This window comes from Staurois parvus, unplaced genomic scaffold (genome assembly GCF_062004578.1).
Source record: "Staurois parvus isolate SC_StPar_1 unplaced genomic scaffold, SC_StPar_1.0 ptg000144l, whole genome shotgun sequence".
In the NCBI taxonomy this organism is placed as follows: domain Eukaryota; kingdom Metazoa; phylum Chordata; class Amphibia; order Anura; family Ranidae; genus Staurois; species Staurois parvus.
This window is the reverse complement of record NW_028317940.1, coordinates 2,031,021-2,058,957: the sequence shown is the minus strand read 5'-3', so window position 1 is coordinate 2,058,957 and position 27,937 is coordinate 2,031,021. Positions and strand designations below refer to the sequence as shown.

General features: G+C 46.1%; 2 protein-coding genes across 2 annotated transcripts; both read right to left on the bottom strand.

The window, feature by feature from the left end:
- Positions 1-212: 212 nt before the first annotated feature.
- On the bottom strand, positions 213-17,873 carry LOC149465092 (uncharacterized). Its single transcript, XM_089673760.1, is given in 8 exon segments — positions 213-2,385; positions 12,193-13,924; positions 14,192-14,333; positions 14,457-14,854; positions 14,971-15,094; positions 15,181-15,348; positions 15,551-15,667; positions 17,464-17,873. Coding segments are annotated over 7 exon segments (4,011 nt in total). The 5' UTR covers positions 15,635-15,667; positions 17,464-17,873; the 3' UTR covers positions 213-1,022.
- Positions 2,978-3,891, bottom strand: LOC149465093 (gastrula zinc finger protein XlCGF66.1-like). Its single transcript, XM_089673779.1, has 4 exons — positions 3,780-3,891; positions 3,483-3,650; positions 3,273-3,396; positions 2,978-3,156 (listed from the first exon to the last, which is right to left on the bottom strand). The coding sequence occupies exons 1-4, from the start codon at positions 3,861-3,863 to the stop codon at positions 2,978-2,980; spliced, it is 555 nt and encodes a 184-aa protein (XP_089529905.1). The 5' UTR covers positions 3,864-3,891.
- Positions 17,874-27,937: the final 10,064 nt, after the last annotated feature.

Genomic DNA, 27,937 nt, shown 5'->3' with positions numbered 1-27,937 from the left:
GTTCATTGAGGAAACCGTGGACCAGCTAGTTCAGTAAAAGCATATATAGTAATGAATTTATAATTGGAGTATACCGCAGACATCATGAGATTTATGAAAAGAGGGAAAGTCAGTTGTTCTAACAAGTACAAGCTGGTAACAAAAAACTACTAAAAGACACAAGACCAAGATTATATTTGCATTTTGTAGTCAAACAATAATAACACGTAACATCTGGTAATGTCATCATTTCTACTTCCCGCAAGCAGAGCAGGTGGAGCTCTTCAAGCAAATGAAGCTGCCTGTGCAGGCTGATGACTACTGCACAGAAATTCTCAGGCTTGCAATGTAGTCTGATCTCCCCTTCTCTCTCCTCCATATCTATCACCATAAGGTCTTCCTATGAACCTACAGCTGAAGGTCAGGGGAGAACAGACTACACGGCTAGGGGGACCCAACCAGCAGTAACGCCCCCCCCTCCTCCTTATCTCTCACCATGATGTCCTCCATGGAAGCTTCTGCTGAAGGTCAGGGGAGATCAGACTACACTGCTAAAGGGACCAAACCAGCAGTGACCCCCCCTCCCCTCCTCTCTCCTAGCAGAGGAAGCCAGACACAACGTTGAAGTCTTTAGTGATCTCTGATCTCCTTATAAAGTGTTTCTTTCATGACAAAGATCAGAGGAGCGCTCAGACACGTGTTTTCTGAGGTGTATATCAAGGTGTGCTTCTTCTCAGTGTGAGATCTCTGATGTATGGCAACATATCATCCATATAGAAGACATTTCCCGCACTCAGGACACTAATGCACCTCGAGGGTTGTATGGGTTCTCTGATGTTTGGTAAGACAAAACCATGAAAAACATTTCCCGCACTCAGGATAGCAATACAGCTTCTGAGATTGCTGATGCTTGTCTGATTTTTGCAAATGAAAATTTCCCACACAGAGGGCAGAACAACAGCTTTCCCCCTGTGTAGCATATCTGATGTTCAGTAAGATTGGACCTTCATGAAGGACATTTTCTACACTAAGAAGCCATGCGTCTACTCACCTGTGGGAGAACAACAGTGTTTGTTAAAATCGTTCTTGAGTGAAAAACATTTCTCGCAGTCTGGGCAGGAATATGGCTTCTCCCCTGTGTGAGATCTTTGATGTTTAACAAGGTCTGAATTCTGTAAAAAACATTTCCCGCACTCAGGGCAGGAATACGGCTTTTCACCCGTGTGACTTCTCTTATGTACATTAAGATGGGAATTCCGTGAAAAACATTTCCCACACTCAGGGCAGGAATACGGCTTCTCCCCTGTGTGAGATCTTTCATGATTAACAAGGTCTGAATTCTGTAAAAAACATTTCCCGCACTTTGGGCAGGAATATGGCTTCTCCCCCGTGTGAGATCTTTGATGTTTAACAAGGTCCGATTTCTGTGAAAAACATTTCACGCACTCAGGGCAGGAATACGGCTTTTCACCCGTGTGACTTCTCCGATGTACATTAAGATGGGAATTCCGTGAAAAACATTTCCCGCACTCGGGGCAGGAATACGGCTTCTCCCCTGTGTGAGATCTTTGATGTTTAACAAGGTCTGAATTCTGTAAAAAACATTTCTCGCACTCAGAACAGGGATACGGCTTTTCACCCGTGTGAATTCTCCGATGTAGTGTAAGATGGGCATTCTATGAAAAACATTTCCCGCACTCAGGCCAGGAATATGCCTTCTCACCCGTATGAGTTGTCTGATGTTGTAGAAGGCCTGCTTTTTGTATAAAACATTTTCTACACTCGGGGCAGGAGTACGGCTTTTCTCCTGTGTGAATCCTTTCATGTGTAATTAGATGGTTCTTCTGTAAAAAACATTTACCGCACTCAGGGCAGGAATAAATCTTCTCATCCGTGTGAGTTCTTTGATGTTTTCCAAGGCCTTTTTTTTCTCTAAAACATTTTCCACACTCAGAACAGGAATGCGGTTTCTCACCTGTTTGAGACATCAGATGATTGTTAAGATAGGATTTGAGAGAAAAACATTTCCCGCACTCAGGGCAACAATATGCCTTCTCACCCATGTGAATTCTATGATGTTTTACAAGGTCTGATTTTTCTGAGAAACATGTTCCACACTCAGGACAAGGATCTGGCTTTTCACCTGTGTGAGACCTCTGATGTGTAAGAAGATGGGCCTTCTGTGAAAAACATTTCCCACACTCAGGGCAAGAAAATGCCTTCTCCCCTGTGTGAGTTCTTTGATGTTTTTCAAGATTTGATTTTACTGCAAAACATTTCCCACACTCAGGACAGGAATATGGCTTCTCCCCCGTGTGAGTTCTTTGATGTAAAACAAACTCATATCTCCGTGGAAAACTCTTCTCGCACTCGGGGCAGGCATGTTTCTTCTTACCCGTGTGACATCTCTGATGTTTAGAAGGACAGGACTTTGGTGAATGTTCCTCCATGTGATCTCCTGTGATGTCCTCATCTTCCATTTTAAAACCTGGAGATAAAGTGAGACGATCCTTTGAGGGTTTCTCCATGGAGGGTCCTGGAAAGACCCTCAATGGAGAGGGTTAGTTCACTTCCATCAAGATTCCATCTGGATCAGGGAGATAGGAGGGAGCAGATGTTCTCTGTGGATGTCCCAACCAGCTGGGACTCTTCCCCTCTTCAGTCAAAGGGCCTTTTCTCCTCCCAGATCACTTCTACATTTACACCGCCTTGTCAGAGGAGCAGGAACCAATGGGGGCTGGGGGGGCGGTAACAGAGCAGAGAGAAGAGAAGAATATATTCTGGTTACCTGTGCTGATCTCTGTAGGAGTGTCCTCCTCTATGAATGTCCTCCTCATTCCAGCCTCCTCCGTATATTGCTGATCATTCCTCACATACGTCTCTTCTACTTCACCCTCAACTTTCATGTTCATCAGATCTTCACCCTAAACCAACAGAATGGCAGAAAATAACATCTGTAACATACAAGGATTTATGATGTGAGATCACATAGAACATCTCATCTTGTAGAGTCCACACATCGTCTCCACATGTCAGAGTGTTCCATCCCTTCATGTCCCCGACCCTCAACTCCACCTACCTGATGATGGTGAGGGAATGTGTGACCTTCTTGTGTGGAATCCCGGGAATACAGAGGACGGGGACATCTCTCTGGTGGGTTCCCATGACTGGATCCATCTGTAGGAAACACACACACGGACTGAATCCATTGTTTCTATGTGTTTATCAGATGATGGGGGATCTAGGTGGAGCCTCCATACTGCTCTCTCCTTTCCAATAAAGTCTCCTCTTACCCGGTGATGTGAGGGGCAGCTGATTGTCCATCATGATGTCCTTGTAGAGGTCCTTGTGTCCTTCTAAATACTCCCACTCCTCCATGGAGAAATAGACAGTGACACCCTGACACCTTACAGGAACCTGACACACACAATGATACAGTCACCATCCAGACACATCCCTTGTCTGTTACTGGAGAATGTCCCCGAATTCCCGGCACCACTCGCCTCTCCTGTCAGCAGATGGACTATCATGGTGGTCAGTTCCAGGATCTTCTGCTCTTTGTTCCTCTCAGGTATGGGAGAACGAGGGGGAGGCACCATGGTGGGGCTCTGGGTCCTGCTCCATCCTCCTGAGATTGGCTCCCCACTAGACTTCTTCACTGCAACATAATCCTACAGATTAGGAGAAAGAGAAACCGATATCAATCATCTGACATCATCTACATGTCTACAAGAAGAACATGGTCTATTGGCCAGACTAGACCAGAGTGATGACATGTGACCTCCCAGAATCCTCCTCACCTCTCCGGTCAGCAGGTAAATGATCTTCAGGGTGAGGTTTAGTATCCTCTCAGTCATGTGACTCCGGTCCTCCTCCATCCTCATTGGTCATGTGATCTATACAGGTTTCCTGTAGACCAATAATTGATAACCGAGAATGATCTGGACTGTACTGGTTGTACAATATTAGGATGGGGGGAGGGGGGATGATATGAGGGTCTCTATCATGGAAGAACGGTCGCCAGTGGGATTACACACAGAGGAACATTCAGTTTAGGGTTTTTCTGTTTTGGGGGTCTGGGACTCTCTTACCCTTTGGGCTGCTGGATTAGAAATTCCATTTCATATGTAAAATCTATTGCGTTTTGGGCTGTTTCTAAGTATTTAATCTGCTGCTAAAAAAGATTCCATTTATGTCTATCAGTTTCAAACTCGGCACAAACAAGACGGCCTCTACTGACAACGCTCCTGCCAGACTGACTACTCCTCTTTCCTCTCTGTAATATGTTCCCTCCACCAATCTCTCCCCTATAGTGTCTTCTCTCCCTAAACTCCCATTCCTGCACCCATCTTCTCCACACAAAATACGTCCTTCTTATCCAATGACACCTCAAAGCAACTCATTCACTCCCAGCTTATCTCCCATCTTGACTACTGAAACTTCCTTCTATTGGCCGCTTCAGTCCATCATGAATGCTTCTACCAGACTCATCCACCTTACCAACCGCTCAGTGTCCTCCACCCCTCTCTGCCAATCCCTCCACTGGCCTCCATTCAGCGTCCTCCACCCCTCTCTACCAATCCCTCCACTGGCTTCCAGTCAGTGTCCTCCACCACTCTCTGCCAATCCCTCCACTGACTTCCATTCAGTGTCCTCCACCCCTCTCTGCCAATCCTTCCACTGGCTTCCATTCAGTGTCCTCCACCCCTCTCTGCCAATCCCTCCTCTGGCTTCCATTCAGTGTCCTCCACCCTTTCTGCCAATCCCTTTACTGACCTCCATTCCATATCCTCCACCCCTCTCTGCCAATCCTTCCACTGGCCTCCATTCAGTGTCCTCCACCCCTCTCTGTCAATCCCTTCACTGGCCTCCATTCAGTGTCCTCCACCCCTCTCTGCTAATCCCTCCACTGGCCTCCATTCAGTGTCCTCCACCCCTCTCTGCCAATCCCTCCACTGGCCTCCATTCAGTGTCCTCCACCCCTCTCTGCCAATCCCTCCACTGGCCTCCATTCAGTGTCCTCCACCCCTCTCTGCCAATCCCTCCACTGACTTCCATTCAGTGTCCTCCACCCCTCTCTGCCAATCCTTCCTCTGGCTTCCATTCAGTGTCCTCCACCCCTCTCTGCCAATCCCTCCACTGACCTCCATTCTGTATCCTCCACCCCAATCTGCCAATCCCTCCACTGACCTCCATTCCGTATCCTCCACCCCTCCACTGGCTTCCACTAATTCAAAATACTAACAATAACATACAAAGCCATCCATCGCTCTGTCCTGAGATACAACACCAACTTTGTCTCAATATATCACCCAAACCATCATCTTCGCTCCTCCAATAACCTTCTGCTCTCCATCTCCCCCATCACCTCCTCCCATGCTCACCTTTGAGTTTGCTCTACAGCCTCACAGATCCTCTGGAACTCCCTACCCCAGTCTATGCAAATATAAAATCAGATCTTATTACCTCCTCTTCTGCCAGTTTCAGCAATGTCTCCTCTCTACTTTCTCTGACTCGCTGCCCATGCCAAACTTCCTATTTATACCTGACATCACTTCCTGTCTGTATCTGACATCACTTCCTGTCTGTATCTGACATCACTTCTTGTCTTAAATAGAAACTTCCTGTCTGGATAGAAGTGAGATCACCACCTTGTTTTTCAGGGGTTGGGCTTGGCCCCCTAGTTCCAGTGAAGGGAACTCTTAAGGTGACATCTTGGACAATTTCATGCTCCCAACTTTTTGGGAGGAGTTTGGGGATGGCCCCTTCCTGTTCCAACATGACTGCGCACCAGTGCACAAAGCAAGGTCCATAAAGACATGGAGGAGTCAGTTTGGGGTGGAGGAACTTGACTGGCCTGCACAGAGTCCTGACCTCAACCCCACAGAACACCTTTGGGATGAATTAGAGCGGAGACTGCGAGCCAGGCCTCCTCCCCCGACATCAGTGCCTGACCTGACAAATGTGCTTCTGGAAGAATGGTCCAACCTTCCCATAGACACCCTCCTAAACCTTGTGGATGACCTTCCCAGAAGAGTTGAAGCTGTTATAGCTGCAAAGGGCGGGGCCAACTCAATATTGAACCCTACGGACTAAGACTGGGGGGGCCATTAAAGGTCATGTGCGTGGAAAGGCCAGCCGATCAATATTGAACCCTACGGACTAAGACTGGGAGGCCATTAAAGGTCATGTGTGGCTCAATACTTGGGGCAGTATAGTGTGTTAGGCCAGGGGTGTCAAACTCAATTTCATCGTGGGCCAACATCAGCATTATGGTTGCCCTCAAAGGGCTAGTTGTATCTGTAAGACTAGATGATCAGAGCATGCCACCCCCCCCCCTTACATCAAATGTCAAGAACCCCCCACCACCGTCAGAATTCAAGAGTTCCCCACCCTCCGTTACATCACACGCAGTCCACCCCTCTGACCTTGGGTTGCTGCTGGGAAAAAGCTGGGGGCAGAGCTGAGAACCAGAAAGTGCAGAGTCTGGAGGAGGATTAGAGTAGGGCTGGAGTCAGCTGCCTAATTCTGCTGAATGCAGAGACTTGGGGGGAATTCAGAGACGAGGGGGTGCACAGAAAGGCACAGGATCTGTAGGAGGAATTCTGTCCTCCTCTCTGCTGCTGACTGCTGAGACATGTGTATTAGGCAGAAAGTGAACATGTTGTCCATGAAGCTGAAAGCAGAAAAAAATGATCTTCACAGTTTGTTGTGTATGGAGCTGTGTTCTGCCTTCAGCAGGGAAAACCATTTTGCAATAATAAATCTGGCCAGTAGATGGAGCCTAGAATAAATTGACTGTTTTGCAGAAACTGGCTAATAAAACTCCCATCATCCTTCCTTCTAAGAAAAGGAAACAAGCGCATCCTGGGAGCTCAGACTCCATTGCAAAAACTGAGGGAAAAGAACCAGCCATGATTTTCTGCAGCACATATTGTGGACGGAACTTACATTCTCTACAGGCAGCATCGCTGGTGAGCATGAACTCACTACCATCCGCGGCTTAATAATTTCATTGTGTTTTGTACGTTTCATACATCGATTGTATGTAGTTCACATTTGTTTTTCCCAATAGTTTCACCCCGCCGTTTTGTTAATAAAGCTTCAAGATTCCATTTAGTCTGGCTTTTTTCAGAATAGGAGGGTCTAGCTGCATGTCGAACTGCACCCAGGGAAATGTGTAGCGAGGACAGAGCAGGCTGTGTAGCCGCAGACCAGTCAAGGTGCCTAGGCTGACCCATGTCAACAGCCAAATGCGGTTCCAATGGGTACACGAGCATCAGAATGGGACCACGGAGCAATGGAAGAAGGTGGCCTTCTCTGATGGATCTTGTTTTCTTTTCCATCGTGTTGATATCTGGGTGTGCATGTCACTTACCCGGCAAGAGATGGCACCAGGATGCAAGAAGACGAGCCAGCAGAGGCAGTGTGATGCTTTGGGCAATGTTCCACTGGGGAATCTTGGGTCCTGCCATCCATGTGGATGTTACTGTGACCAGGGGCGGAGTGACAACTCATGGGGCCCCCGGGCAATAGGGGATCATGGGGTCCCTGCCCAAACTCAAAAAAGCCTATGAAAAAGGTACCAGGGGCATCTCATGGGGCCCCCTACTGACCCTGTGCCCCCGGGCAGTGCCCGAGTTTCCAAATGGTCAGTCCGCCCAACTGTGACACATACCACCTTTCTAAACAGTGACCATGTCCATGGAAACGGTGTTCCCTAATGGCAGTGGCCTCTTTTAGTGGGATAACGCACCCTGCCACACTGCAAAAATGGTTCAAGAATTGTTTGAGGAGAATAACAAGTTTGAGGTGTTGAGTTGGCCTCCAAATTCTGCAGATATTAATCTATCAATCACCTTTGGAATGTGCTGGAAAAACAAGTCCAATCCATGGAGGCCCCACCTCGCAACTTGAAGGAATTGCTACTGATGCCTGACTGCAACACAAAGGTGTTCTAGGACCTGTGCCAGGGGCAGTGGATGCCAGATTTGGACCTCCTGGCCTCCGGGGTATACAAAAATCTGGGAAGGTTTGTTCCGAGGTGTTATTAAGCATTTCCTTCCCTAAAACTTCCTCCTTGGCGATGGATGGAACTCTAGTGATCATGATAGATTTGAACAGGTCCATATAAGCGTGGTGTCATAGGTCTTGGATGCCAGATGTGGACCTCTTGGCCTTCAGGCCAGAGCGCTAAGTACATGTGTTCAGAAGTTCCTCTCGTTGCCGCATCGAGGCCCTCTCGCGGGATCATCTGATAATCCCATGAAAGTATCCCCTCTCACAAAATCTCCCATAGAGAGATACGCGGGAACTGTCCAGTGGGGATCCCCCCGTATCAAGGACTGTGGGTGGTGGCTGGAGACCACAAGCAGAGTATTGGCAGCCGTAGATTTATGGTACGTTTTAGTTCTTAAGCTCTTACCCTCAATAGAGATCAGGAGATCAAGAAACGAAATTTCCCTGCGATCAAAAGTTTATGTCAGTCTGATGTTTCGATTGTTTGCATTGAGGTCAACCAAAAAATCATGAAGTTCCTGCCCTGTACCTTCCCAGAGCATGAGGACATCATCGATGTTCCTCAGCCACAGGGATACATAGTCGAGGTACATCGAGGAGCAATATACAATCTCCTCCTCCTACCATCCAGGGTGGAGGCAGGCACACGCTGGTGCCCAAGGGGCCCCCATCAAGGTCCCTCAAATCTGGCAGTAGTAATTCCTCAAGAATTGAAAGAAATTGTTGTTGAGAGCAAAATCCAACAACTCCAAGAGAAATTCATTTTGTGCTCCCGTACTTGGGTAGCTCATTTCCAAAAAGTGAGCCACGGCACCGATCCAACGAATCGTGGGGGATGGAGGTATAAAGGGACTCCACATCTATACCCACCAGTATTGTCCCTGTCTGAACCTCCACCTGAGCAATCTTGACTAGGACATCTCTGGTATCCTGAATATATGACACCATCACCATCTCTTTAATTAAAGCGTCCAAGTATTTTCTGGTAGGTTCCAGGGGTCCCCGTATAGCCGATACAATAGGCCTTCCTGGTGGATTTCCCAACTTTTGTGTACCTTGGGGATAATATATATGATGGGGACATTATAATCGTCAACACGCAAAGAACCCCGTTCTTTTTTGGTGATAAGACCCTCCTCACAGGCCAGAGATCATTTCTGATTGAGAGACAAGACCAGCAAGGGGAATGGATCCCCCCTAGCTTTGTATATATAGATGAATCTTGGCGTTGCCTCTTAACTTCCAGCCCATATTGTGGGTGAAACTCGTTGACGGGACAACGTTGTGTCACCCGTGTCCTGGACACCCAGACTCGGCTCTACCAACTTGCCTCGCCACACTGGACAAGCAATTGCAGTCACGTGCGTATTCATCTTCACATGGAAAGTGATTCCAGCAACACCACACAGCAGGCCGACATCCGTCAGAGCCAGTGACCGTACTTGGAGAGGTGAGCTTGTACATCTGGACCAGGTTGTGACCGTATCAGGGTGTATCCCCTGGACTGTGGTTGTTCTATTGAGCCCTGCACGCCTGGTAATTCTTTTCACTTACATGCAACCTAGACTGCATATGCTGACACGTGACCCACTCTGACACATGACCCACTCTTGGTGTTTATCCAGGGGCCAGCACGTTTATTGCGTTTTGTTGCAGATGAGATTGCATTATTCACCCATCACCATCAGTACCCATCATAGGGCCTCTTGGCCTCCACTTAATGTTGGGAGTCCTGTTCATTAGGGAAATTGTAGGCCAGGTATAACAGAGGTACAATGACTTTTAGGGTATCTCTATTGTGTAGAGATGATTGTTCATTTTCTTCAGCTAGTAAAGGATAGATAGCATATAAATGTGTGCATGTATGCATATTTATATTACTCCATATTCCCTGTATTGTTTTATTTCTATGAATGTAAATAGTTTGTATACACATCAATCTTAATCCTGGGAGTCCTGTTCATTAGGGAATGAATATGTGTATGTATTCATAATGATATATTACTCTATATGCCTTGTATTGTTTTTTTCTGTGAACGTAGTTTGTATACACAGCTATCTTAATGCTGGGAATCCTGTTCATTAGGGAAATCGTGGACCAGCTATAACAGAAGTTAAATGACTTTCAGCGTATCTATGTTTTGTAGAGATGATAAGTGACTTTTAGTGTATCTTTGTTGAGATCGGATATTGTTAATTTTCTTCAGCTAGTAAAGGATAGACAGCATTTGAATGTGTGCATGCATGCACATTTATATATTACTCCATATGCCTTGTATTGTTTTTTTCTGTGAACGTAAATAGTTTGTATACACACCAATCTTAATACTGTAATTCCTGTTCATTAGGGAAATTATGAACCAGCTATAACAGATGCTAAGTGACTTTTAGTGTATATTTGTTGAGATCGGATATTGTTAATTTTCATCAGCTTGTAAGGGATAGATAGCATTTCAGTGTGCATGTATTCATATTTATATTACTCCATATGTCTCGTATTGTTTTTTTCAGTAAATGAAAATAGTTTGTATACACAGCAATCTTAATACTGGGAGTCCTGTTCATTAGAGAAATCGTGGACCAGCTATAACAGAGGTTAAATGACTTTCAGCGTATCTCTGTAGTGTAGAGAGTGTTAATTTTCTTCAGCTAGTAAAGGATAGATAGCATATAAATGTGTGCATGTATTCATATTTATATTACTCCATATTCCCCGTATTGTTTTTTTTCTATGAACGTAAATAGTTTGTATACATAGCAGTCATAATACTGTAAGTCCTGTTCATTAGGGAAATCGTGGACCAGCTATAACAGAGGTTAAATTATTTTCAGCGTATCTCTGTTGTGTAGAGATGATAAGTGACTTTTAGTGTATCTCTGTTGAGATCGGATATTGTTAATTTTCTTCAGCTAGTAAAGGATAGATAGCATTTGAATGTGTGCATGCATGCATATTTATATGATTCCATATTCCCTGTAGTGTTTTTTCCTGTGAATGTAAATAGTTTGTATACACAGCAATCTTAATACTGTAATTCCTGTTGATTAGGGAAATAGTGGAGCAGCTATAACAGATGCTAAGTGACTTTTAGTGTATCCCTATTGAGATCGGAGATTGTTAATTTTCAGCTAGTAAAGGATAGATATCATATGAATGTGTGCATGTATTCATATTTATATTACTCCATATGCCTCGTATTGTTTTTTTTCTGTGAACATAGTTTATATACTCAGCAATCTTAATGCAGGGAGTCCTGTTCATTGAGGAAACCATGGACCAGCTAGTTCAGTAAAAGCATATATAGTAATGTACTTATAATTGGAGTATACTGCAGACGTCATGAGATTTATGAAAAGAGGGAAAGTCAGTTGTTCTAACAAGTACAAGCTGGTAACAAAAAACTACTAAAAGACACAAGACCAAGATTATATTTGCATTTTGTAATCAGACAATAATAACACGTTACATCTGGAAATGTCATCATTTCTACTTTCCGCCAGCAGAGCAAGTGGAGCTCTCCAAGCAAATGAAGCTGCCTGTGCAGGCTGATGACTACTGCACAGAAATTCTCAGGCTTGCAATGTAGTCTGATCTCCCCTTCTCTCTCCATATCTATCACCATAAGGTCTTCCTATGAACCTACAGCTGAAGGTCAGGGGAGAACAGACTACACGACTAGAGGGACCCAATAAGTAGTGCCCCCCCTTCTCTCTCACTATGATGTCCTCCATGGAAGCTTCTGCTGAAGATCAGGGGAGATCAGACTACACTGCTAGAGGGACCCAACAAGCTGTGACCCTCCCCCCTCCTCTCTCACTATGATGTCCTCCATAGAAGCTTCTGCTGAAGGTCAGGGGAGATCAGACTACACTGCTAGAGGGACCCAACCAGCAGTGACCCCCTCCTTCTCTCTCACCATGATGTCCTCCATGGAAGCTTCTGCTGAAGGTCAAGGGAGATCAGACTACACTGCTAGAGGGATCCAACCAGCAGTGACCCCCCTTCTTCTCTCTTACCATGATGTCCTCCATGGAAGCTTCTGCTGAAGGTCAGGGAAGATCAGACTACACTGCTAGAGGGACCCAACCAGCATTAATGCCAGATTAAGCCAGAAAGAAATTTATGAGGACAAAACATTTTCATGACGGGCATTTTCTACACTGAAGTTATGTGTCTTCTCACCTGTGTGAGACCTGGTATGTTTGTTAAAATCGCTCTTGAGTGAAAAACATTTCCCGCACTCTGGGCAGGAATACGGTTTCTCCCCTGTGTGAGATCTTTGATGTTTAACAAGATCTGATTTCTGTGAAAAACATTTTCCACACTGAGGACAGGGATATGGCTTTTCACCCGTGTGACTTCTCCGATGTACATTAAGACAAAAATTCCGTGAAAAACATTTCCCGCACTCAGGGCAAGAATACGGCTTCTCCCCCGTATGAGTTTTTTGATGCTGTACAAGGACTGCTTTTTGTCTAAAACATTTCCCACACTCAAGGCAAGAATAGGGCTTCTCCCCCATGTGAGATCTTTGATGTTCAACAAGCTCTGAATTCTCTAGAAAATATTTTCCGCACTTAGAACAGGAATACGGCTTTTCACCCATGTGAATTCTCCGATGCAGTTTAAGATAGGAATTCCGTGAAAAACATTTCCCGCACTCTGGGCAGAAATACGGCTTTTCTCCCGTGTGAATCCTTTCATGTGTAATAAGATGGCACTTCTGTATAAAACATTTCCCGCACTCAGGGCAGGAATAAGTTTTCTCACCTGTGTGAATTCTCCGATGTTTTCCAAGGCTTCTTTTTTCTCTAAAACATTTTCCACACTCAGAACACAAATACGGTTTCTCACCTGTGTGAGATGTCAGATGACTGTTAAGATAGGTCTTGAGAGAAAAACATTTCCCGCACTCAGGGCAAGAATATGGCTTCTCGCCTGTGTGAGATATTTGATGTTTGACAAGATATTTCTTCTGTGAAAAACATTTCCCGCACTCGGGGCAAGAATATGCCTTCTCACTTGTGTGAATTCTATGATGTTTTACAAGCACTGATTTTGCTGCGAAACATTTCCCACACTCAGGACAAGTATATGGCTTTTCACCCGTGTGAGACCTTTGATGTGTAATAAGATGACCCTTCTCTGAAAAACATTTTTCACACTCAGAGCAAGAATATGGCTTCTCGCCTGTGTGAGATATTTGATGTTTGACAAGATATTTCTTCTGTGAAAAACATTTCCCGCACTCGGGGCAAGAATATGCCTTCTCACTCGTGTGAATTCTATGATGTTTTACAAGCACTGATTTTGCTGCGAAACATTTCCCACACTCAGGACAAGTATAGGGCTTTTCACCCGTGTGAGACCTTTGATGTGTAATAAGATGACCCTTCTGTGAAAAACATTTCCCGCACTCAGGGCAGGAAAATGCCTTCTCCCCCGTGTGAGTTCTTTGATGTTTTGCAAGATTTGATTTTATTGTAAAACATTTCCCGCACTCAGGACAGGAATACGGCTTCTCCCCTGTGTGAGTTCTTTGATGTTTTACAAGATTTGATTTTATTGCAAAACATTTCCCACACTCAGGACAGGAATACGGCTTCTCCCCCGTGTGAGTTCTTTGATGTTTTGCAAGATTTGATTTTACTGCAAAACATTTCCCGCACACAGCACAGGAATATGGCTTCTCTCCCGTGTGAGTTCTTTGATGTAAAACAAACTCATATCTCCGTGGAAAACTCTTCCCGCACTCAGGGCAGGCATGTTTCTTCTCACCCATGTGACATCTCTGATGTTCAGAAGGACAGGACTTCAGTGAATGTGAATGTTCCTCCATGTGATCTCCTGGGATGTCCTCATCTTCCATTTTACAACCTGGAGATAAAGTGAGATGATCCTTTGAGGGTTTCTCCATGGCGGGTCCTGGAAAAATAGAAAAACATCATCAATAGATAGGAGAGGGTTAGTTCACTTCCATCAAGACTCCATCTGGATCAGGGAGATAGGAGGGAGCAGATGTTCTCTGTGGATGTCCCAACCAGCTGGGACTCCTCCCCTCTTCAAAGGGCCTTTGGTCCTCCCAGATCACTTCTACATTTACACCACCTTGTCAGAGGAGCAGGAACCAATGGGGGCTGGGAGGGGGGGCGGTAACAGAGCAGAGATAAGAGAAGAATATATTCTGGTCACCTGTGCTGATCTCTGTAGGAGTGTCCTCCTCTATGAATGTCCTCCTCATTCCAGCCTCCTCCGTATATTGCTGATCATCCCTCACATACGTCTCTTCTACTTCTGATTTCACCTCGAATTCTATATCGATTGGATCTCCACTCTACATCAAGAGAAGGAGAGAAAATATCATCTGTAAGATAGAAGATTTATTATTTTGACATCACATAGAAAGTCCGCACATCGTCTCCATGAGTCCATGTTCTAGATTCTCCGTCCCACCAACCTTGTAATAGTGAGGGATGGTGTGACCTTCCTGTGTGGAATCCCGGGAATCCAGAGGACATCTATCTGGTGGGTTCCCATGACTGGATCCATCTACCAGATGATGGTGAGGGATGGTGTGACCTTCCTGTGTGGAATCCCGGGAATACAGAGGACGGGGACATCTCTCAGGTGGGTTCCCATGACTGGATCCATCTACCAGATGATGGTGAGGGATGGTGTGACCTTCCTGTGTGGAATCCCGGGAATACAGAGGACGGGGACATCTCTCGGGTGGGTTCCCATGACTGGATCCATCTACCAGATGATGGTGAGGGATGGTGTGACCTTCCTGTGTGGAATCCCGGGAATACAGAGGACGGGGACATCTCTCTGGTGGGTTCCCATGACTGGATCCATCTGTAGGAAACACACACACGGACTGAATCCATTGTTTCTATGTGTTTATCAGATGATGGGGGATCTAGGTGGACCCTCCGTACTGCTCTCTCCTTTACAATAAAGTCTCCTCTTACCCGCTGATGTGAGGGGCGGCTGATTGTCCATCATGACGTCCTTGTAGAGGTCCTTGTGTCCTTCTAAATACTCCCACTCCTCCATGGAGAAATAGACAGTGACACCCTGACACCTTATAGGAACCTGACACACACAATGATACAGTCACCATCCAGACACATCCCTTGTCTGTTACTGGAGAATGTCCCCGAATTCCCGGCACCTCTCACCTCTCCTGTCAGCAGATGGACCATCATGGTGGTCAGTTCCAGGATCTTCTGCTCTTTGTTCCTCTCAGGTATCGGAGAATGAGGGGGAGGCACCATGGTGGGGCTCTGGGTCCTGCTCCATCCTCCTGAGATTGGCTTCCCACTAGACTTCTTCACTACAACATAATCCTACAGATCAGGAGAAAGAGAAACCGATATCAATCATATGACATCATCTACATGTCTACAAGAAGAACATGGTCTATTGGCCAGACTAGACCAGAGTGATGTCATGTGACCTCCCAGAATCCTCCTCACCTCTCCGGTCGGGTCTGTGTTTTATTAATAGAGATGAGAGTGATGACATGTGACCTCCCAGAATCCTCCTCACCTCTCTGGTCAGCAGGTAGATGATCTCCAGGGTGAGGTTTAGTATCCTCTCAGTCATGTGACTCCGGTCCTCCTCCATCCTCATTGGTCATGTGATCTATACAGGTTTTCTGTAGACCTATAATTGATAACCGAGAATGATCTGGACTGTACTGGTTGTACAATATTAGGATGGGGGGATGATATGAGGGTCTCTATCATGGGAGAACGGTCCCCACTGGGATTACACACAGAGGAACATGCTGTTTAGGGTTTTTCTGTTTTTTCTGTTTTGGGGGTCTGGGACTCTCTTACCCTTTGGGCTGCTTAATTAGACATTCCATTTCATATGTAAAATCTATTGTGTTTTGGGCTGTTTATAAGTATTTAATCTGCTGCCAAAAAAAAATGAAAAAGATTCCATTTATGTCTATCAGTTTCAAACTCGGCACAAACAAGACGGCCTCCACCAATCTCTCCCCTATAGTGTCTTCTCTCCCTAAACTCCCATTCCTGCACCCATCTTCTCCACACAAAATACGTCCTTCTTATCCAATGACACCTCAAAGCAACTCATTCACTCCCAGCTTATCTCCCATCTTGACTACTGAAACTTCCTTCCATTGGCCGCTTCAGTCCATCATGAATGCTTCTACCAGACTCATCCACCTTACCAACCGCTCAGTGTCCTCCACCCCTCTCTGCCAATCCCTCCACTGGCCTCCATTCAGCGTCCTCCACCCCTCTCTACCAATCCCTCCACTGGCTTCCAGTCAGTGTCCTCCACCACTCTCTGCCAATCCCTCCACTGACCTCCATTCAGCGTCCTCCAATCCTCTTTGCCAATCCCTCCACTGGCCTCCCTTCAGTGTCCTCCACCACTCTCTGCCAATCCCTCCACTGGCTTCCATTCAGTGTCCTTCACCCCTCTCTGCCAATCCCTCCACTGGCTTCCATTCAGTGTCCTCCTCCCCTCTCTACCAATCCCTCCACTGGTCTCCATGCAGTGTCCTCCTCCCCTCTCTGCCAATCCCTCCACTGGTCTCCATGCAGTGTCCTCCTCCCCTCTCTGCCAATCCCTCCACTGGTCTCCATTCAGTGTCCTCCTCCCCTCTCTGCCAACTCCCCCACTGGTCTCCATTCAGTGTCCTTCACCCATCTCTGCCAATCCCCCCACTGGCTCTCAGTGTCTTCCACCCCTCTCTGCCAATCCCTCCACTGGCCTCCATTTAGTGTCCTCCACCCCTCTCTGCCAATCCCTCTACTGGTCTCCATTCAGTGTCCTCTACTCCTCTCTCCCAATCCCTCCACTGGCTTCCATTCAGTGTCCTCCACCCCTCTCTGCCAATCCCTCCACTGGCTTCCATTCAGTGTCCTCCACCCCTCTCTGCCAATCCCTCCACTGGCTTCCATTCAGTGTCCTCCACCCTTCTCTGCCAATCCCTCCACTGGCTTCCATTCAGTGTCCTCCACCCTTCTCTGCCAATCCCTTCACTGGCTTCCATTTAGTGTCCCTCACCCCTCTCTGCCAATCCCTTCACTGGCTTCCATTCAGTGTCCTCCACCCCTCTCTGCCAATCACTTCACTGGCTTCCATTCACTGTCCTCCACCCCTCTCTGCCAATCCCTCCACTGGTCTCCATTCAGTGTCCTCCTACCCTCTCTGCCAATCCCTCCACTGGGTTCTAACTCAATAAATACAATTCAAAATACTAACAACATACAAAGCCATCCAAGGATCTGCCCTGAGATACATCACCAATTTTGTTTCAAGATATCATCCAAACTGTCCTCTCCACCCCTCCAAAGACCTTCTGACCTCCATCTCCCCCATTACCTTCTCCCATGCTCACCTCCGGGACTTCTCCAGAGCCTCACAGATCCTGTGGAACTCCCTACCCCAATCTGTGTAAATAGACAATATGATCTTATTACCTCCTCTGCTGCCAGTTCCAGCAACGTCTCCTCTCTACATCTTCCAGACTCGCTGCTCACCCCCAAACCTCTTATTTATACCTGACATCACTTCCTGCCTTCCATAGAGACTTCCTGTCTGGGTGAGATCACCACCTTGAGGATCTCAGAGGAACTGTCTGGTAGTGTGACCCCGGCCTTGTGGTGGTCTGTGTATGGACTGTACACCGATCAGACATAACATGAAGATCACTGATAGGTGAAGTGAATTCCATGGATTAGATTCGTTCACACCAGAAATTTTCATTCAGTTTCATTTCAGATTCATTCATCGAAGAATTTAATTTCGTCATATTTGTTATGATGACCAGATTCATCTTCTGGATTTGTTTGGTTTGTATATTCGTTGGTCCACTTAAATTTGAGAAACTTTGAAGTTTTTTTTTGGAAGATTGCTATATATTCGATATATTATTGAATCAGATGGATTCGAATCAGAAGGAATCAATATTTTTGGATGCTAGTCCAACCCACCGAGAGAAATGGCATAAGCTGATTGGACAGTGTTGACTGGCGCCATGTGCCTTCAAATAAACGAATGGAATGAAATTTGGAACCGTTTATTGTCCGAATCTGAAGGATCTCCATTCAGTGTCCTCCACCCCTCTCTGCCAGTCCCTCCACTGACCTCCATTCAGTGTACTTCACCCCTCTCTGCCAATCCCTCCACTGGCTTCCATTCAGTGTTCTCCACCCCTCTCTGCCAATACCTCCACTGGTTTCCATTCAGTGTCCTCCACCCCTCTCTGCCAATCCCTCCACTGGCTTCCATTCAGTGTCCTCCACCCCTCTCTGCCAATCCCTCCACTGGCTTCCATTCAGTGTCCTCCACCCCTCTCTGCCAATCCCTTCACTGGCTTCCATTCAGTGTCCCTCACCCTTCTCTGCCAATCCCTTCACTGGCCTCCATTCAGTGTCCTCCACCCCTCTCTGCCAATCACATCACTAGCTTCCATTCACTGTCCTCCACCCCTCTCTGCCAATCCCTCCACTGGCTTCCATTCACTGTCCTCCACCCCTCTCTGCCAATCCCTCCACTGGCTTCCATTCAGCATCCTCCACCTCTCTCTGCCAATCCCTCCACTGGCTTCCATTCAGTGTCCTCCACCCCTCTCTGTCAATACCTCCACTGGTTTCCAGTGTCCTCCACCCCTCTCTGCCAATCCCTCCACTGGTCTCCATGCAGTGTCCTTCTCCCCTCTCTGCCAATCCCTCCACTGGTCTCCATTTAGTGTCCTCCTCCCCTCTCTGCCAACTCCCCCACTGGTCTCCATTCAGTGTCCTTCACCCATCTCTGCCAATCCCCCTACTGGCTCTCAGTGTCCTCCACCCCTCTCTGCCAATCCCTCCACTGGCCTCCATTTAGTGTCCTCCACCCCTCTCTGCCAATCCCTCTACTGGTCTCCAATCAGTGTCCTCTACTCCACTCTCCCAATCCCTGCACTGGCTTCCATTCAGTGTCCTCCACCCCTCTCTGCCAATCCCTCCACTGGCTTCCATTCAGTGTCCTCCACCCCTCTCTGCCAATCCCTCCACTGGCTTCCATTCAGTGTCCTCCACCCCTCTCTGCCAATCCCTCCACTGGCTTCCATTCAGTGTCCTCCACCCCTCTCTGCTAATCCCTCCACTGGCTTCCATTCAGTGTCCTCCACCCCTCTCTGCCAATCACTTCACTGGTTTCCATTCAGTGTCCCTCACCCCTCTCTGCCAATCCCTTCACTGGCCTCCATTCAGTGTCCTCCACCCCTCTCTGCCAATCACTTCACTGGCTTCCATTCACTGTCCTCCACCCCTCTCTGCCAATCCCTCCACTGGCTTCCATTCACTGTCCTCCACCCCTCTCTGCCAATCCCTCCACTGGCTTCCATTCAGCATCCTCCACCTCTCTCTGCCAATCCCTCCACTGGTCTCCATTCAGTGTCTTCCACCCCTCTCTGCAAATTTCTCCACTGGTCTCCATTCAGTGTCCTCAATCCCTCCACTGGTCTCCATTTAGTGCCCTCCTACCCTCTCTGCCAATCCCTCCACTGGGTTCTCACTCAATAAATACAACTCAAAATACTAACAACATACAAAGCCATCCAAGGATCTGCCCTGAGATACATCACCAATTTTGTTTCAATATATCATCCAAACTGTCCTCTCCACCCCTCCAAAGACCTTCTGACCTCCATCTCCCCCATTACCTTCTCCCATGCTCACCTCCGGGACTTCTCCAGAGCCTCACAGATCCTGTGGAACTCCCTACCCCAATCTGTGTAAATAGACAATATGATCCTATTACCTCCTCTGCTGCCAGTTCCAGCAACGTCTCCTCTCTACATCTTCCAGACTCGCTGCTCACCCCCAAACCTCTTATTTATACCTGACATCACTTCCTGCCTTCCATAGAGACTTCCTGTCTGGGTGAGATTACCACCTTGAGGATCTCAGAGGAACTGTCTGGTAGTGTGACCCCGGCCTTGTGGTGGTCTGTGTATGGACTGTACACCGATCAGACATAACATGAAGATCACTGATAGGTGAAGTGAATTCCATGGATTAGATTCGTTCACACCAGAAATTTTCATTTAGTTTCATTTCAGATTCATTCATCGAAGAATTTAATTTCGTCATATTTGTTATGATGACCAGATTCATCTTCTGGATTTGTTTGGTTTGTATATTCGTTGGTCCACTTACATTTGAGAAACTTTGAAGTTTTTTTTGGAAGATTGCTATATATTCGATATATTATTGAATCAGATGGATTCGAATCAGAAGGAATCAATATTTTTGGACGCTAGTCCAACCCACCGAGAGAAATGGCATAAGCTGATTGGACAGTGTTGACTGGCGCCATGTGCCTTCGAATTAACGAATGGAACAAAATTTGGAACCGTTTATTGTCCGAATCTGAATGATCTCCATTCAGTGTCCTCCACTCCTCTCTGCCAGTCCCTCCACTGGCCTCCATTCAGTGTCCTCCACTCCTCTCTGCCAATCCCTCCACTGGCCTCCATTCAGTGTCCTCCACCCCTCTCTGCCAATCAATCCACTGGCCTCCACTCAGCGTCCTCCACCCCTATCTGCCAATCCCTCCACTGGCCTTCATTGAGTGTCCTCCACCCCTCTCAACTAATCCTTCCACTGGCTTCCATTCAGTGTCCTCCACCTTTCTCTACTAATCCTTCCACTGGCTTCCATTCAGTGTCCTCCACCCCTCTCTACTAATCCTTCCACTGGTCTCCATTCAGTGTCCTCCATCCTCTCTGTCAATCCCTCCACTGCCCTCCATTCAGTGTCCTTCACCCCTCTCTGCCAATCCCACCACTGGCCTCCAATCAGTGTCCTCCACTCCTCTCTGCCAATCCCTCCACTTGCCTCCATTCAGTGTCCTCCACCCCTCTCTGCCTAATAAATTTTGAAACTTGAATTCATTTCCCCGTGGGCCTGAACTGCAATCACATCACATGATGTCATCTGACTGAAACCAATGCATTTGTTATTTTTGTTATAACTTTTTTTTGATTCATTGAATGTCATTACTATGTTCATTTGGAGATTCATATTGATCTGGATTTTTGAAAATGAAATCTCCATCCAAAAGGGTCTTATTAAAATGGTTGTAAACCTCAGACATGAAATATGAACAAAGCCTATCCCTCTATAGTGTGTACTTGTTTCTATCCAGAGCACTGTCATTTATTGCTGCTTCATTCCTCTCCTATCAGCATAAACTACTTCTGACAAATTTTCCTGACACCAAGAAATATATGGTGACAGGGGGAACCTTCATCAGATTGACATCCTCAGCTCTGTTTCTATGTGATGGGGGTGGTGTCCCTTCCCTCCAATCAGATCCAAGAGCTCTCCTCCCTGAGTGCTTCAGTGTGTATTTTTAGCTCTCTGTCCCCTCTCTTCTGAACTCTCAGATAAGCCTTATAAATTCATGACTTTGAATGGCTGTAGAGAACAGAGGGCTGCAGATGAACAGGTACAACTTATGTAGAAGGATTTGTTTCATCTTTGTGTATTACCTGAGGATAGTCCTTTCACTGGATATATGGAAGGGTTCAAAAGCACTTTAAGCCTTTCCTACCTTAAAACTCCTTCCTTGTTTGCTTTGCAGTATGGAGATAGATGGAACTCTGGTGGTCCTGATAGCTATGAATCGGCCCACATGGACGTGGGATCTGATCAAACTCCTGGCATGAGAGATTGTCTGCATCTTCTGTCTCAAGGACCAGTTTGCCACCATGTTTCACAGTTGCTGGCAGTAATGGTAATTATTCAAAGAAACTGTTCATAGGGTGAATCCCGGCCTTTTTGGAAATGGGTTTGGGCCAGCCTTCAACCCTTAGCACCATCAATGATCAGCTTTCTGGGTGTGACAAGGTCCCAGAGACCACCGGCTTCCCATTCTCCAAGACCTTTGTTCCAGATGTTTTTCATGTGACGCTCCCAATTCCTCAAAGCCATAGGATTTGGTTCCCTTGGCACTTTAAAACACCTTTTTAAACCTGTCATGGATTTTTCTTCATCCACTTTCGCTCACAAGGTCGTGTCAGCGGAGGACATCAGCTTTTGAAGAAATGTTCAGGACGGGGCCAGGACACGGTGACATTATCCACCCTACTGGATGGGGCTACAGGCTTTTTAGATACAAGGCCTATAGCAAAAAGCTGAAAGAAGGATTCTACCTTGGAACCACACTAAAGCTCTATTATCAATGGTAGAGAGAGACTGCCAAGATCAAGAACCAATTTTCCTGTGATCACTTAATCCTGGGAGTCCTGTTCATTAGGGAAATCGTAGACCAGCTATAATAGAGGTTAAATGACTATCACGTACCTGGTGATGGAGGCCAATGGAGAGAGGGCTTCCCTTGCGGCTAAGTTCCGGACTCCCCTGAGAGTGGGACAGCGGGAGTCAGGCCCAAAGTTGCACAGGTCGCCTGTAGGAGTGCTGGTTGGTGGTCCGCTCAGAAGCACAGCTGGCGCACGGAGATAGGTCTGCAGACAGCAGGCACCTGTACGTGGTATGCAAGCCCTTCCAGGAATAAGAGATTTACTGGGTAGTCGGTTCAAGCCAAGGTCAGGTACCAGGTGGGAATCAGAGCAGACGTAGTCAGGAGGGATAACCGAGGTCATATACAGATGAGCAAGAGAAAGAGTATCCGTAAGCCAGGCCGAGGTCAGATCAGGGGTAAAGCAGAGTAGACAGGTCCAGGAGCAAGCCGAGTCGGTAACAGGAAATCACAGGTCAGAATCACAGGGAACAGGGCACGGGGAGCTAGAGATCATCCAGCAACTTGAGGAAGTGATGAGCCTCCTTATAAAGGCTGTCTGGCACCAAACTGAGGCTGATGTGTACTTCTGCGGCCATGCAGAGTACTGGCAGAAATGCCAGATCTTCCAGAACTTCTGCAGTGGACAGGACCCTGACAATGACTTTTAGTGTATCGCTGTTATGTAGAGATGATTGTTTTTTTCTGTGAACATAAATAGTTTGTATACACAGCAATCTTAATACTGGGAGTCCTGTTCATTAGGGAAATTGTGGACCAGGTATAACAGAGGTTAAATGACTTTCTGTGTATCCCTGTTGTGTAGAGATGATTGTTAATTTTCTTCAGCTAGTAAAAGATAGATAGCATTTGAATGTGTGTATGTACAGTATTCATATTTATCGTAGTCTAAACGCCTCATACTATTGTTTTGTGATGGTAAATAGTTTGTATATACAGCAATCTTGTTCACTGAAAGCTTATGAATACAGCTCCATTATAAGAGTTAAGGAGAGACTGTCAGGATCAAGAACTTATTTTCCTGCGATCATTTAATGCTGGGAATCCTATTCATGAAGGAAATTGTGGACCTGCTATACCAGAGGTTAAATGACTTTCAGTGTATTTCTATTGCATAGAGATGATTGTTGATTTTCTTCAGCTAGTAAAGGATAGATAGGATTTGAATGTGGGAATGTATGCATAGTACTCTTTATGCTTCATATGATTTTTTTCTGTGAATGTAAATAGTTTTTATATACACTAATCTTGTTCACTAAAAGCATTGTAATATACAGTATCTTCCAGAAGTGAGTCCCCCCTCCCCCGCACTGTATACAATGTATATATATATACACACGCACACACAGTATCTTTCAAAAATTAGTCCCCCCCTCCCCCAGACTGTATACAATGTGTGTATATATATATATACACACACACAGTATCTCCCAAAAGTGAGTCCCCCCCTCCCCCAGACTGTATACAATGTGTATATATATACACACACACACAGTATCTCCCGGAAGTGAGTCCCCCCCTCCCCTGGACTGTATACAATGTGTATATATATACACATACACACAGTATCTCCCAGAAATGAGTCCCCCCCTCCCCCGGACTGTATACAACGTGTGTGTATATATATATATATATATATATATATATATATATATATATACACACAGTATCTCCCAGAAGTGAGTCCCCTCTTCCCCCCGGACTGTATGCAATGTATGTATATATATATACACAGTATCTCCCAGAAATGAGTCTCCCCCCTCCCCCAGACTGTATGCAATATATATATATATATATATATATATATTATATACACAGTATCTCCCAGAAATGAGTCCCCCCTCCCCCGGACTGTATACAACGTATATATATATATATACATACACACAGTATCTCCCAGAAGTGAGTCCCCCCTCCCCCAGACTGTATGCAATGAATATATATATATATGCACACACACAGTATCTCCCAGAAGTGAGCCCCCCCTCCCCCGGACTGTATAATATATATATATATATACACATATACACACAGTATCTCCCAGACGTGAGCCTCCCCCTCACATTTGTATCAATATTTGATTCTCTTTTCATGTGACAACACTGAAGCAATGACACTTTGCTACAATGTGACGTAGTCAGTGTACAGCTTTGCAGTAAATTTGCTGTCCCCTCAAAACACACTGCCATTAATGTCTAAACTGCTGGCAACAAAAGTGAGTCACCCCTAAGTGACAAGGTCCAAATTGGGCCCAAAGTGTCAATATTTTGTGTGGCCGCCGTTATTTTCCAGCACTGCCTTAACCCTCTTAGGCATGGCGGTCACCAGAGCTTCACAGGTTGCCACTGAAGTCCTTTTCCACTCCTCCATGACGTCATCACGGAGCTGGTGGATGTTGGAGACCTTGCCAAGATCAATAACTTATTTTCCTGCGATCACCTAATGCTGGGAGTCCTGTTCATGAAGGAAATTGTGGACCTGCTATAACAGAGGTTAAATGACTTTGTGTATCTCTATTGTGTAGAGATGGTTGTTCATTTTCTTCAGCTAGTAAAGGATAGATAGGATTTGAATGTATGTACAGTATGCATAGTACTTTATATGCTTCATATTTTTTTGTGAATGTAAATAGTTTGTATATACAGCAATCTTGTTCACTAAAAGCATTTTAATATAGCTCCATTATAAGAGTTAAGGAGAGACTGCCAAGATCAAGAATTTATATTCCTGCGATCACTTAATGCTGGGAGTCCTGTTCATTAAGGAAATTGTGGACCAGCTATAACAGAGGTTAAATGACTTTCAGTGTATCTCTATTGCGTAGAGATTATTGCTCTGCTTCTGTTAGAAATCACAGGGCCAGGTACAGCCTACCTGGCAAGGCCCCCTTAACCCCTCATGAAAATATCAAAACAAAATTTTTGCTAGTGGATACAAACATAAACATAACTTACAAATTTCCTGCTAACTCTAAAAGATAAAACTGTATTGAGTTAATAACTAAAGCTCTGTATATGAATGAGGTCTTGGGGCTCATTCACATGGGCGTGTGGCATGCACAGCATTTTTTTTATGTGTCTGGAGCAGTGTGCACACAGCCTATGCTACGCTATGGGGACACAGCGCCTGTATGAACACAGCTTCAGGTACTAATTTGACGAGTGTGTGGGTGCAGAGACAGTGTGGATTGGGGGTGCTCCACCCACACCTTCACACCTATCAAATTAGCACCTGCAGCTGTGTTCATACAATTGCTGTGTCCCCTTAGAGCAATAGGTGGCTCCAGCTGCACAAACTGCTCTTCAACACAGTATGGGCCAGAGCCCTTAGCATTTTATACCAATTTTTTTTCACAATGCATTGGGGGGGGGGGGGGGTAGTTGGTGGATTTGGTGAAGCGTCAGGGGTCTAACCAGACTGGTGGTGTCTCATTTTACAGGAAGAGAAAGGTACTGAGGACTTATCTCTACAGCCCCAGGTGCACTGCAGATAAATGAATATGGGAAGAGCTCTGCGCAGAGTCTCCCTGCTCATTCACACACTGAAGCATAGTAAGACAGTTTTCTATGCTTCATTTATGAACACAGTGAGTGATGGGTACAGATCACTCATTGTGTTCATTCAGAAAAGGGCCCGCTTTCCATCCTGAAACATCATCCCTTTTTGCCCACAGCAGCCAGTGGGAGGAAGAGGTTGGGAAGCCAGTAGCACTGGTGGGGGGGCACACAGATGGAAGAAGATAATAAAGGGGGATTGCTGCAGTGGGGGCATTTACTGAAATCGATCTCCTGTGACAGCTGAAAGTCAGCGAGGAGAGAGGAAGAGAAGCCGGCTGTCAGCAGCCAAAAGGTCAGCCATAGAGGATTGGTTCCAGTAAATGTCCCCCCCCCCCCACTGCACCGATTGTTCCCTCCTGTCCAGGATCCCATTCCCCCTGCTTCTCAGCTGCCTGGGCCCCCCTTTCGAACTGATAGGGCCATGGCTCCCTGTTACGTGGAGATCATAGTCAATTTTTCTTCCGCTACTGTAGCTATAACTATGTGCCTGAGCACATTCCACTTTTCTTGACAGAGCACGTCACCTTGAGACAACACTAAAGCTCCAATAAAAGAGTAAGAGAGAGACGGTCAAGATCAAGAACTTGTTCTTCTGTGATCACTTAATGCAGGGAGTCCTGTTCATTCTGGAAATCGTGGACCAGCTATAACACAGGCTAAATGACTTTTAGTGTATCCATAATGCATAGAGATTATTGTAGATTTTCTTCAGCAAGAAAAAGATAGATAGCTTTTCACTGTGTGTATGGAAATTTACAGTACTCCATTGGCCCTGTATTTTTTTTCTCCTGTAAATGTAAATAAACACAGCAATCTTGTTCACTGAAAGCATAATATTATAGTAATGATTTGGTTTCCTTGGGTTTAATTTTCCTTGGGTTTAATCCAAGAATCAGAGAGCTGAAAAAAAAGAAAATGCTAAATATCTTGTGCTTGTAGGTGGTGAGGGTGCGGAGGAGGAATTACGGGAGGAACGACAGATGGGTCTATGGACTGATGGACTTATCATTGGAGTATACTACAGACGTCCTGAGGTCTATGAGAAGGGGGAGAGTCGGCTGTTCCAACAAGGTGATGGTGCGGAGGAGGAATTACGGGAGGAAAGATAGATGGGTCTATGGACTGATGGACTTATCATTGGAGTATACTACAGACGTCCTGAGGTCTATGAGAAGGGGGAGAGTCGGCTGTTCCAACAAGGTGATGGTGCGGAGGAGGAATTACGGGAGGAAAGATAGATGGGTCTATGGACTGATGGACTTATCATTGGACTATACTACAGACGTCCTGAGGTCTATGAGAAGGGGGAGAGTCGTCTGTTCCAACAAGGACAAGCTGGGGACACCCAACTACTAAGACACAAGATGGAGACTAAAACCTACAGGATGGGCCGTACTTGTAGTGTTAGGAAATGGAGAAGGAGAAAAGAGGAAAAGGAGACTGGAGGAGAAGCAACAGAAGAAAAGAGGAAATGGGAAGAGAAGAATGACCTTGTGGTTGGAGGTGGTGATGATGCGGAGGAGGAATTACGGGAGGAATGCTAGATGGTCTATGGACTGATGGACTTATCATTGGCGTATACTAGAGACATCCTGAGATCTATGAGAAAGGGGAGAGTCGGCTGTTCCAACAAGGTGATGGTGCGGAGGAGGAATTACGGGAGGAATGATAGATGGGTCTATAGACTGATGGACTCATCATTGGAGTATACTACAGACGTCCTGAGGTCTATGAGAAGGGGGAGAGTCGGCTGTTCCAACAAGGACAAGCTGGGAACACCAAACTACTAAGACACAAGATGAAGACTAAAACCTACAGGATGGGCCGTACTTGTATTGTTAGGAAATGGAGAAGGAGACTGGAGGAGAAGCAGCAGAAGAAAAGAGGAAAAAGGAAGAGAAGAATGACCTTGTGTTTGGAGGTGGTGATGGTGCGGAGGAGGAATTACGGGAGGAATGATAGATGGGTCTATGGACTGATGGACTTATCATAGGAGTATACTACAGATGTCCTGAGGTCTATGAGAAGGGGAAAGTCGGCTGTTCAAACAAGGACAAGCTGGGAACACCAAACTACTAAGACACAAGAC

What these genes read in the sequence shown, in the direction of transcription:
- LOC149465093 (XM_089673779.1), bottom strand. Translation starts at nt 3,863, where the DNA reads ATGAGGATGGAGGAGGACCGGAGTCACATGACTGAGAGGATACTAAAC. An exon ending in TCCATCTGCTGACAGGAGAG is followed by an intron (nt 3,397 to 3,482) that starts GCGAGTGGTGCC and finishes TGTGTGTGTCAG; the next exon opens with GTTCCTGTAAGGTGTCAGGG. An exon ending in GCTGCCCCTCACATCACCGG is followed by an intron (nt 3,157 to 3,272) that starts GTAAGAGGAGAC and finishes TGTTTCCTACAG; the next exon opens with ATGGATCCAGTCATGGGAAC.